Source organism: Oculina patagonica, chromosome 10 (assembly GCF_052425735.1).
Source record: "Oculina patagonica isolate OP01 chromosome 10, crgOcupat, whole genome shotgun sequence".
Classification (NCBI taxonomy): domain Eukaryota; kingdom Metazoa; phylum Cnidaria; class Anthozoa; order Scleractinia; family Oculinidae; genus Oculina; species Oculina patagonica.
Genome location: NC_135767.1, coordinates 5,847,962 through 5,860,093, shown reverse-complemented (window position 1 = coordinate 5,860,093; position 12,132 = coordinate 5,847,962). Strand labels below are relative to the sequence as shown.

General features: G+C 39.7%; 1 protein-coding gene across 1 annotated transcript in view; it reads right to left on the bottom strand.

Moving 5' to 3' along the window:
• LOC144628277 (fibroblast growth factor receptor 1-A-like) overlaps positions 1 to 10,766 on the bottom strand; it is a 39,629-nt gene extending 28,863 nt beyond the window's left edge. The window contains exons 1-2 of the mRNA XM_078486350.1: positions 10,212 to 10,766; positions 8,986 to 9,162 (exon numbers count right to left, since the gene is read on the bottom strand). Coding sequence (XP_078342476.1) covers positions 8,986 to 9,162; positions 10,212 to 10,299 — 265 coding nt within the window. The 5' untranslated portion in view covers positions 10,300 to 10,766. The remainder of the gene's footprint in view (positions 1 to 8,985; positions 9,163 to 10,211) is intronic.
• Positions 10,767 to 12,132: the final 1,366 nt, after the last annotated feature.

Here is a 12,132-nt window from a genome sequence, read left to right as displayed (position 1 = left end):
GGGTGTCCAATTACAGGTATCCAATTTGAACAACTTCAAATTGGATATCTGTAATTGGACACCTACGCCATTCGCCCGTCAATCGTGCACATTTAAATGAGTTCTTTTTGCTGTTTTCTCACTGTTTGTACAACAAATTGAATTTATCACTGACTTTTTCACATTAACAAAGATTCTCAAAGACTTCCTGACCTCGAATGTTGTTATTTCAAACCTCGAATGTCGTAATTTGAAATCGTCCTTGCGCTGCGCGCTCGGCCGATTTTGAAATTACTCGCCCGATTACTCCCTGAATTGTACTCCACTCAGTCCAATTACTATTACTAAGTAGATAATAACGATTAATCTGAAAATTTTCTTTTCTTTTTTACCCCAAATCTTACCAAATGGCACCCTGAAACGTAACACTTATAACATCCACCTTTCAACTACACCTTTCAACTCCATATCGCCAGTTATGAACTAGAACCACCTCATTTACTTTGAATACTCGAGCCTTTAATCTTCCTTCATCATGGTGCTGCTTCTGTTTCATCTGTTGTTCTTCCACAGCTTTGTTAAGGTTGGCCTTAAGTAGTGTGAAGTAATTTCTGATCTGCCATCCTAAGAAAAGCTGAGCTGGCGACTGTCTAGTGACAGTATGTGGCAAACTGGGGTACATAATAAGGAAGTTAGCCAGCCGGTGCTCCAGACTGAGTTTACTTGTTTTAATATCCAGCACTTGCTTAGCCAGGACCACCCGTACGAAAATTTGTGACCTGACTGGGCGAGATTATGGCCAGATTCAAGCCATAAAGCCATTTTTGAGGCGAAAACTGAGCAAGACAGAGCGAGACAACGAATTTGTCTCGCTATTACGACTGAGCGAGACATTTGTCTGGCTTGTTTATTGCCGATATTATAGCGTGAGTGAACGTGATAAAGTGCGACCCGAGTTTATCAGCCTAAGCTGCAGTAACGAGACATTAGTCAGGCTGGTTTATCGGTGAAATTCTGGCTAAATTAAAGTTTGGTGGCTAAAAAACCTATTTTGTTTTACAATAAGAACATAAAATTCGAACACGTGTGACATACATGTATTTGTGAAGCACAAAATAATAAAGAATAACTACCACATTCTTCAGAAATTAGCGAAAAGGAAAATAAAGATCTTACCTACACTTTACAAGCATCTAGTATACAGATGTATGTACAAAATGTTTCGCTTCTTGTCGTTGAAGAAGTTTAGCTTCAAGAACATATACATCAGCAACAAGTGTTCGTTTTGTTCCGTTCAAAAAGATGTCCATCCGAAGTCGCTACTGTAGCAGGCAAAATACAACACATGAGAGAGATTGAAAGAAATTTTGTTTAAATCCATAATAACATTTAATGAAATAGTCTGAACCTTCCTTTGCACGACATATTCAAGTTTTTTTCTCGGCGTGCTTCGTTGCCAGTGTTGTGTACAACATTGAGTAATTCGATTGCGTGGTGACCGTCTGCTTCTCTTATCGCTTCAAGTCTCTTGCAGGAGCCCCCTGAACTGAACATCTCCTCGGGCTTTTCGTTTTCACTTCGAAAATCAAACGGCTTGACTACCATTTAATGAATATGTTCTTTTTTTTCAATTACTTTCGCGGAGGACAAAATTATAAACCTCCTCTTGTGACAACGCATGCTGCTTGTAATTCGATCTTGACGTCCTTTGACATGCTCACGCTTAATTTAATTGGTCTACTTTGAAAGTCTGCTCGTTGACTTAAGAAGCTTGACCGTTTCTTTGAAAGCGGGAAAACTTCAGTGTCTCTTCACATGCAAGGACTGTGTCAGAGAAGAACAACTCCTTTGCAATTCTTCGACTTTACAGAAAGCGATTTTTTTCGGGTATCTGTAAACAATGTCAATGTAATTAGCAGCTTTACTTTTGTCTGTGGAATGTGAAAGCGGCATATCATGTTTGTCTTGAAAGCTGGCTTCATTCTTCAAGGACTTCCAACGATGGCGCTTGTGTTAAGCTATAACGGACATTATTACCACAAGAAATGCAACAAGCTAAAGATTATAGAGTGAGGTGAGCATGCATTATAAATCTGTAGAGATCTTATTGTCAGGAAGAGTTCAGCGCACGGAAATTTTTATAATCATGTTCGATGTCGGGTCAATATACGTTAAAATAGCAGCGAGCAAGAAGATGCCTTGACTCTTCCTCGATCGGTTAACATTCATATTTTGCAATTCTGTTGATTAGAACACGTCGCCTTCCAAATGTAACTACAAATGTTGCCATTTTTATATTTTATCCAAACGTAACTTGTAGACATAATTAAATAAACGACTTAAATTTACTTTTGTTGTGATGTGATTATATAGTTACGCAGTTTATACGTAGAGATCTGCTGAAGGATTCCTGTTGAATACAGATGTAAATTATACATAGTTAGCAGACAAGCCAGACGATACAAATGTTTCGCTTCATTTTCGTTCATTTATCGTTATGTCTCAATCAATGGCGTGATTTTTTTATGGCCTGAATTTCAGTGGATTATCGCCCCAAATGTCACGGCCACACAAATGTCTCGCTCCATTCTCGTCCATTTATCGTTCCATTTTTATCGCTCGTGTCAGGCCGATTATTGTCACGTTCAGTATCGCTCGTTAGCGAAATTTTTTATGGCTTGAATCTCGCCAATGTCTCGCTCAGAATTTTCGTACGGGCACTTTAGTTGTCTGCAATGAACGCTCAGCAGCTCCATTCGATGCTGGGTGGTATGGTGGTATACGGGTGAACTTGACACCATTCTGTTTCATGAACTGAGAAAACTCTTCTGAAGCTAGCTGAGGCTCATTGTCGGAGACGACTTCTTCGGGCAGACCATAACGAGCAAACGAGGAGTGCAATACCTCAATGGTTTTCAGACTGGTCGTGGTTGTCATAGGAATCACTTCCAACCATTTGGATTAGGCATCAACCACAATAAGAAAAGTCGACTTGTCCTTCTGAAAAAAAAAATCAATGTGAATTCTCTCCCATGGCTTGACAGGCCATTTCCATGGGTGTATGGGTGCCTTTGGTGGAGACTTGCCGACTGACGCACAGACTTGACAACCACTGACCCTCTGAGCAATGTCTGCATCCAGTCCTGGCCACCAAAGATACACTCTTGCTAATGACTTCATGCGGCAGATCTCATGATGCTCCCGATGCAATTCATCTAAGAGGCGATCCCGATACCTTCCGGGAATAACCACTCTCGACCCCCACAGCACGCAGCCTTGATCCACAGAAAGTTCCTCTCTGCGTGAAAAATAGGGCTGTAACAAGAGATCCTCAATGGCTTGGGGCCACCCATGCAAGGTCATATTATACACACGAGCTAGAACTGGATCTTTTCTGGAAGCAGACGCCAAGTCTCCAGCAGTAATAGGCAGTTCATCTGCGCAAACACCTCAGTTTCTAATTCATCCTTTGCCGTCGACTGCACCAGTCTCGGTAGCATTGGCATGTTCAGCAGATTTCCGATAATTATTGAATGTCATATTGGTAAGCTGCCAAAATCAGGGCCCATCGCTGCATTCTTGCAGCCGCCAGTGTGGGAACACCGGTCTTGGGTCCTAATTTGGTGACCAGGGGCTTGTGATCTGTGATCAATGTGAACTGCCACCCATACAGATAACAATGGAACTTTTTCACCCCAAATACAATCGAGAGTGCTTCTTTTTCAATCTGCGCGTAGTTCCGTTCACTAGCAGAAAGAGTCTGAGAGGCAAATGCAATGGGCCTCTCTTCACCATTCTTTATCACATGGGAGATTACGGCACCAACGCCATAAGCTGACGCATCACAAGCCAGGCGAAAGGGTTTCTTGATATCATGGAAAATGATCTTCTCCATTGGAACGGATATAGATTTTTTCGTCAAGAAGTGAAAAGGGAGATCCGCACAGGGGCGGATCCAGGATTTTTCAAAGGGGGGTGGCTGTTTACCAATATTTTTGTTTACTATTGGTCAAGCCCTAGATTTTTTTATGGGGGTAGGGGATTTCAGGCTTTAAGGCAGTTTTTTGAAAGTGGGAGTGCAAATTCTTTTGGGTATGAGGCCCATATTTCATGTAGCTGTAGGCTCCATTCCCCTAGGGGGGTCTGGGGGCATGCCCCCTCAGAAAATTTTGAAAAGTTGAAGCCTCTTAGACGTGATTTCCGCGATTCTGAGCAGCTTTATACAGGTGTCAATTAAGTTATTAAACCACTGTTTTTCCTTGATAATTTGGCAAAATATTCTTTCCTCGACTTACCTTGAGTTATATATATATCGGAGAAAAAGTCTAGTTCGTATGAAATGAACATGGATTGAAATTTAAAGTTGACAGGCCACGAACTGACAGGAAAGAACGATATGCGTTGTTTTGCTCACCCACGTGCGTGGAAATTTTTAGCCTATCCTTAACTTTGAACGGCCGCCTGACTATGAAAGGTGGATAGACATTGTCCTTATTTTCTATTTTAATATGTTTATTTTCATTTTTCTGGTGGATCAAGGGGGGTGGCTAGCCACCCAATCCACCCCCCCCCGGATCCGCCCCTGCCGCATGGCTGAAAAAGTTCACGTCAGGACTCAGATCCTGGATAGTAATGGAAATTCCAACTCAATTTGGAAAATCATTAATCGATGTCTACCACATAAACATCAAGATACTTCTATGGCTTCTGAAGATCTCACTGGGTTTGCTAACGAATTAAATGATTTCTTTACTTCTGACGGCAGTACGACTGCTCAAAAAGCTAGTGACTTAGCTTTACATCATGGACTTAATGTAAATCTGGATGTTCCGACTCCTTTAGATATGTCCTTCAACGTTAGCCCGGAATTATTTGAGCTCCACCAAGTCACAGAAAGTCAAGTTGAAAAGGTGATTAGAGGACTACCATCTAACAAGGCTCCAGGAATGGATAAAATATCTTCTAGAATTCTAAGACTGTCTACCCTGTACAATGTCAACAATTTAACCCCCATTGTGAACAACTCTTTATTCACCAACACGTTCGCACGTGCATGGAAAACGGCAGAATTTACGCCTATTCTTAAATGCGGTAGTTCCAGACGTCCCTAGCAATTATCGCCCCATTTCATTATTGCCTATAGTTTCAAAAGTTACTGAAAGGCTAATACATGGACAACTTATGGAATATCTAATTAAAAACAATAAATTGGCAGTACATCAGAGCAGAAACAGAAAGCTTCACTCGACAGAAACAGCTCTGTTGTACGTTACGGACAAGTTACTCCAGGCTATGGATAACAAGAAAGTCTCGATCATGGTTTTACTAGATATGTCTAAAGCATTTGACAGTATTCGACACGACATCTTATTATCCAAGCTGCAAAGTCTCGACTTTTCCCAGTGTGCGTTAGATTGGTTCCAGAGTTACCTTTCTGACCGACAACAGTGCGTTCGAATTGGTGATGCACTTTCTAAAGTACACTCGAGTTCGGAGTTCCACAAGGTTCTATTTTAGGTCCAGTTCTGTTTACAATCTATGTTAACGACCTCCTTTCTGTTCCTAAACGTTGTATATCTGCCTCCTATGTCGACGACTGCAAACTGTATTTGTCCTTCTCACCTGCCGAACTATCCACGTCTATCTCTGCCTTGAACGAAGATCTCATGAGAATATCTCAGTGGTGCTGTAAACATTCCCTTTTGATCAATCCGGACAAAACTAAAGTTTTAGCCGTTGGAGTACCACAACTCTTATAATTATACTTATATTCTTAATTAATCTAAATTTTTAAATTTTTAATCTGTTTTTGTAATTTTATTATATTGAGCTGAAAACCCCTTTTTAGGGAGCGTCAATAAAGTATGTATGTATGTGTGTGTGTGTGTGTGTGTGTGTGTGTGTGTGTGTGTGTGTGTGTGTGTGTGTGTGTGTGTGTGTGTGTGTGTGTGTGTGTGTGTGTGTGTGTGTGTGTGTGTGTGTGTGTGTGTGTATGTATGTATGTATGTATGTATGTATCTGATGTATGTATCCGTCGCCTAAAGGGATCACTAAAGGAAACATAAGGCAATCGAGGACTGTAATTTCACCGAAAGCAAACCTTCATTTCCAACATGGCGACCAAAAAAATCAACCACTAGATTTTTGTCTCGCCACATGATAATCATAGTGTTTGTCAATTTTGCAGGAAATAAATTATTGGCAAGAATGATCCATAAACAAGATGAAATATGAAGACTTCACTTAACGGCCAGTTTATAAATTTTAGTGATTTTATTTCAGAAAATTTGAATTCTATGCTATTCGTCGCATCAGATACATACATACATACATACATACATACAGACACATACATACATACATGTAAAAACATTCCTGAATCGGTAAACAGAAGACTTTCGGAAATCTCGTCCGATGAAGACGCCTTTACCGAAGCGGCAACACCTTACCAGGAAGCGCTTAACAAGAGCGGATACAACTATACACTTGAGTTTAAGCCTACACCACAAAGACCACCTTCGCAAAAACGCAATCGACCTAGAAATGTAATCTGGTTTAACCCACCGTTCAATAAGAATGTTAAAATCAACATAGGACGCCAGTTTATCTGTCTAATCGATAAGTGTTTTACGGTAGGGCATAAATTGAGAAAGATCTTCAACAGAAACACTCTGAAATTGAGCTACAGTTGCATGCTGAACATACAACAGATTATTGATGGGCACAACAAGGCCATTTTGAGCACAAACACAAAACCGCCACAAGATCAAGCGGCAAGAACTGGGTGCAACTGTAGGAAGAAGGATGAGTGTCCCCTCAACGGAGAGTGTCTCTCTAAAGAAATAGTCTACCAAGCAGTCGTCACAACAAGTGATAAATCTGAATCGTACGTGGGGCTTACAGCAACAGAATTTAAATCGAGGTGGAGAAACCACCAGACGACATTCAAAAACGAACAAAGAAAAAACAAAAGAGAAAATTTTGTAATCAATTGGAAAATTCTGGCAAGAGCGAAATCTTACACGAATATTGTGAAGCGTTGCAACCTGTGCACAACAGAGAAGTTTATTATTATTACGAAGCCAAATTTAGCAACGCTAAATAAGCGTAATGAACTGGTGTCGACGTGCAGACACCGACGGAAGTTTATTTTGAAGCACAGCTTAAAATAGTGAAGTGTCTACACAGCGCGTGCAAGTTTGTTTAGAAAAATTTTATTGCTCAGCACAAAGTAACCAAGCGCGCGCATTTATAACGGTTATTTAACGGTTTTTTCTACGCTTTGAAGTCGCGTATAACAACATTGATGTGTAACGTAGTTAACGTAACTCCAGATAATGGATATTAACTGATGAGTGGGCCAACTAATGTTGGCCTACGAAACAGAACTGTATTAACATCCATGACCTCAAGTTCTGAGTAGAGCAACAAGAAATTATGTATGTATGTATGTATGTATGTAGGTAGGTAGGTAGGTAGGTAGGTAGGTAGGTAGGTAGGTAGGTAGGTACTTGGCCCGATTCAGTCGGATACCGTGCTTTTGTGGAGCGGCCTGAAACCAGGATGTCATCCATCGACAGATGGTAAACTTCACTCCTTGAAGCAGATGATCCATAATATGCTGGAAAATGGCTGGTGCACTAGAGACCCCAAATGATACCGTTTGTAAGGGTACTTGTAATCCCATCCTCGTTGTCAGAATTGTAATATTTGGAGCTCAAAACCAAACAAGAAACTTCAAACAGTTTATATCCGTGCGGTTAATGTTTCACAACCTTTTTCAGTTCTTTGTCTAGAAAGGCACGGCACCACATGGCAAAAAATCTTTAGAAAAGCAGTCACTTGAGAAACACGCAAGTCGTGTTTGCATGAGTCACGGAGTGTGCGTGAACTGAGTCCTTCATCTCTTGCTTTAAACCACATGCCTGGCGCATGCAAATATTTTTTTTTGTTCCGAATGTCCAATAAAATAAACCCAAACCAGTTCATGAATGGCATTAAAAAGAAGTCCATTTCACGTTGTATTTCTCCGTTTAGAGTCATCTGACGATGTTTTGCAAGTATAAATAGCGCATACCTGCATGACTGCATGATTTAGCAGGTAATTCCCCTGGCACAATGACGTATGTTCCGTGACTTGACACATTCTTGCTGGGCTTGCAATCTTCGTTTCGATTCCCAAAATAAACTCAAAACAAAAATTGGAATATCCAGAAAACAAGTTGTTGTTTTGCAACATTCAACATGTTCCGAGTAAATTGTACAACTTGTACTCGCTCCGAGCCAAGTGCTTGAATAACACAAAAATAAATATTTCACACAAATTGAGTGCAGAGTATTCGTAAATATTTTAAAAGAGGTGAATGATTATTTGTAACTACAGGCGAGCGATGGCCTGGGTCTGACATAGTGGTTTCATTTTAAATAGCTTGGACATGTCCAAGCAGTCTTTGGTTTCCCTATGTGATTATTCAGTCCTCTCTTCTGGTAAAACACTCGAATGACAAAAATATACATTTCACTCTAAACAGAGAGCAGAATGTTCGATGTTAAACGAGTGATTGCTAGTAAACCTCAAATCTTGCGTGACCGTCACCAAGGAACAAGGAACAAAAAACGTGCAACAAAAAAAACGCTGGCCAAATTATGAACCGGCTGCGCACGGTTAATAAAACTGTTCACAACCTGGCTATCATGCGCTCTGGGTTTTAATCTAACTGCGCATGCCCAACATATGGCCTTACAAAGAGAGGGCCTGGACCTAAGTATATTACAAAAAATGTGTAATATTGATAACTTTTAAATTATTGAGTTTCTACACGTATTTTGAAGACTATACTTTCAGTGATAACTACAAGATGAGTATTTAGTTAGCAGAATAATTTTGTTTTATTTTTTAATTGTCATTATTATTGTCTCTTTAAGTTGGACTCAGAAGTAGAGACCTTCACTTTACATGTACATGTATGTTCCCTTAAATAAGTTACTTATTGTATCTTGCTGTACCTTCATGACAGCTGGACATGTTGCTACACTCCCTTACGAGTGCTCTGGTTCCACTGCAATGTTTCCCACCATGTGCTGGCTCTGGATTGGCACATTCTCTTGTCCTTGTTTGTATGCCACTGATTGTCTTAGTACAGATACTCCATTTACTCCATTCACTCCAACCACCATCAAATTCTATTGAAAATGCAAGAAAAAAATTTGGCAAAACAATGTTATGATAATAATGTCTCAATTTCTTCTAGCTATTTTCATGTAATATTTCTCAAACATATTAACCCTGTGGTGCAGTTCTTGCTCTGCAGCTAATTTTTTGTCGGTAACCATCATTAATCTAATAAATCATTAATCTATGGAAAATTTACGAATAGTCTGATCTTTATTTAGCGTGTTTAATGTGAAATGATTGATATTTAAGCTTTTGACTCATAGAAAGAAAAAATATGTTTCAATGCGCTAAAATATATAAATAAACAGCATTATGTCTTTCATGGAATGTGTTGACGTTGCAACTTTCACTTCAGGCAGGGTAATGAATAAGATCAAGCTTCTTTTGAAATGTTATTTCACCAGGAGCGACAGTCATTGATCTAACTGTAATTTTCCAAGCATTTTTTGTATTTCTAGGCAAGTGAAGTGAATTCTCTTGCTGTTTCATTGAAGCGAGTTCAGAAAACCTAAAGAACATGTCAGAACTTGCACAGATTACATCATTGGTAGGGAAATAACCACTGTGCTAATGGTAGGCTTTGATGATGCAATCCCCAGATTATGTGACTCGCATGACTACTTCGCTAGTCTTTCACCCATGGCACAAGGCAGTTAAATTTAACCGTGACTTTTTATCTAACTGTAAGTATTTTTTGTATGTTTAGACAAGTGAAGTGAATTCTCTTGCTGTTTTATTAAAGTGAGTTCAGAGATCTGAAGAATGTCCCAGAACTTGTAAGGATTATGTCACTGGTAGGGAAATAACCACTGTGCTACTAATAGTCTCTGATGATTATGTGACATGCGTGACTTCTTTTTTTCACATATTTGTGAAATACAAAGTGAAATATGGGATGTAAAAATTTTTCACCACATTTTTACATTCTAACTTCCAGTTGTGAGAGTAATAGCAGCCAACGATTGAGTGTGCAAGGCAGACACATGTTTACTCAACCATGTCAGATGTGATTATATATGGTTAAAGAAAACCATAGTGAGTAATGAAAAAAATCTACCTGGACAAACAGATTGCTTTAATTGTTCTATGACATTGTCCAAGTCTCTGAAGTCAGCTGTGTAAACATTTCTTGGATTTCCAGCCATTTCTTCCAACTCTACTCTATCATAGTCCTGTCCAACACCAATAGCAAATATGGTAGTTCCTTTACTTCGTAGAGCATTTGCTGGGCCGGCTATGTCATCATTTGCCTTTCCGTCTGTGATGACAATGCAAGCATTGGGTTTATCCTCCCTGTCTTGGCTTGGTGTGTACAGGTGAGTATTAGCCAATCTGAGGGCCTTTCCAGTGTATGCCCCACCAGAGGGATATGTAATATCGCTAACAGCTTTCTGAAGCTCTCCTATAGTGTAGTAAGTTCCTAATCCAAACACTATTTTAACGTACTGCGATGATGAGAAGATGACTGCACCAACGTGGGTTTGGCCAAAGCCTATCCTGAATACTTCAATCACTTTGTTCACAAAATTCAGCACCCGTCTGAAGTTTCCCCTTCCAGCGTACTCAATAGTTCCACTGCCATCAATCACAAAAACCAAGTCAAAGTCTTTGTCACATTCTGTTTAGACAAATAAAAAATAAAAATCAGTTGGCTGGACTGGGTTAACTCTTATAAATTGATCAATCCTTTTCCAGGGAGAAGCATATTTTGCACCTGTGGTGATGCTTGTCATATGGATTACAGTGTTATATTACAGCTGTACATACCTTATTTATTTGCCTATAAGCCAATCATTTATCAATTACCAGAATTACGTTAGACTAATTCTGTTACTTAAGGCAAAGGAGCAGAAACAGTCTCGGGCAAAAATAATCCAGAAGAGATGTTAAGAATACCGTTCAAAACATGCAGAATTTCAAACGCTCCCAACGACACAGACGACTACATCTACACTACGCCAACAAAATGCCAGAACAAGCCGACGATGATGCGTTTGAGACGACAGCGAAGAAGATGAATTAAAACTTAATCAGCAGTAATTAATACAGCATTCTTTAGCAAAAATAAAGCAGCAGAAGATCACAAATCAATTGCATATAGTTTTTCTCAAAAGAAAGCAATGTGCTGCATTGAATAAAAGAGAAAAGACACTTACTAACTGATTTGTTCCCAAGCATCCACATGAAAAGGAAAAGATGAAAATTAATTGAAGAGCGGCGGGAATAAACGGCCCCTGGACTTTCTGACTAAATCGAACATTATCGAAACAGCTCCAAATTGCGCATGCAGGTTTGTTTACGTGTGCTTAACAATGTCCTGTCTTTCATTTCACTGGTCTTTGTTTCGTTTTTGAAAAATTACACATGCAAAAAGACAAGGTTTTTGCTCGCGCGGCTTCTTTTGTCTTTTCTTTTACAAACGATAAACAAAGGAAACCTTTCGTTTCTCAAAACGATGAAGTCAGCTAAAGTTTTGGGATTACAGGCCTAGCCCTAACCCCTTAGCTTAACCCTAGCGAAAAAAGCTTAACCCTAAACCCCAAGGGTTAGGGTTAGGGTCTGACGCTAGGGTTTCATTTCAAATTTAGGGTTAAAAAGCTAAACCCAAGTTTAAGGGTTAGGGTTAGCGTTAGCGTTTCAAGCGGCTAGCTTTCACTGCAGTCTGCTTGCGGTTAGCTTCTTTTTGTTGTTTCGGGCAAGACTATTGTAGTCTGTTACCGTTAGCTGTAATTTTGAGGTGAAAGTGAAATAAAGACTGATTGTTGATTGAATACGTTTGCTCGTGTTGTCACATTATACTAGTTTTGCTTTCAGTTAAGTGCCGCCGGCTTGCTCTCACTTCTATCTCCACTCCTTACATCATCACACATCTACAAAATCCCGCGAAAACAAGATAAACTAAGGCACGAATCGATTGATTGATTTATTGATTGATGAATATTTAATGAGGCACAGAAAATAATTTTGCAAGGGGAGGT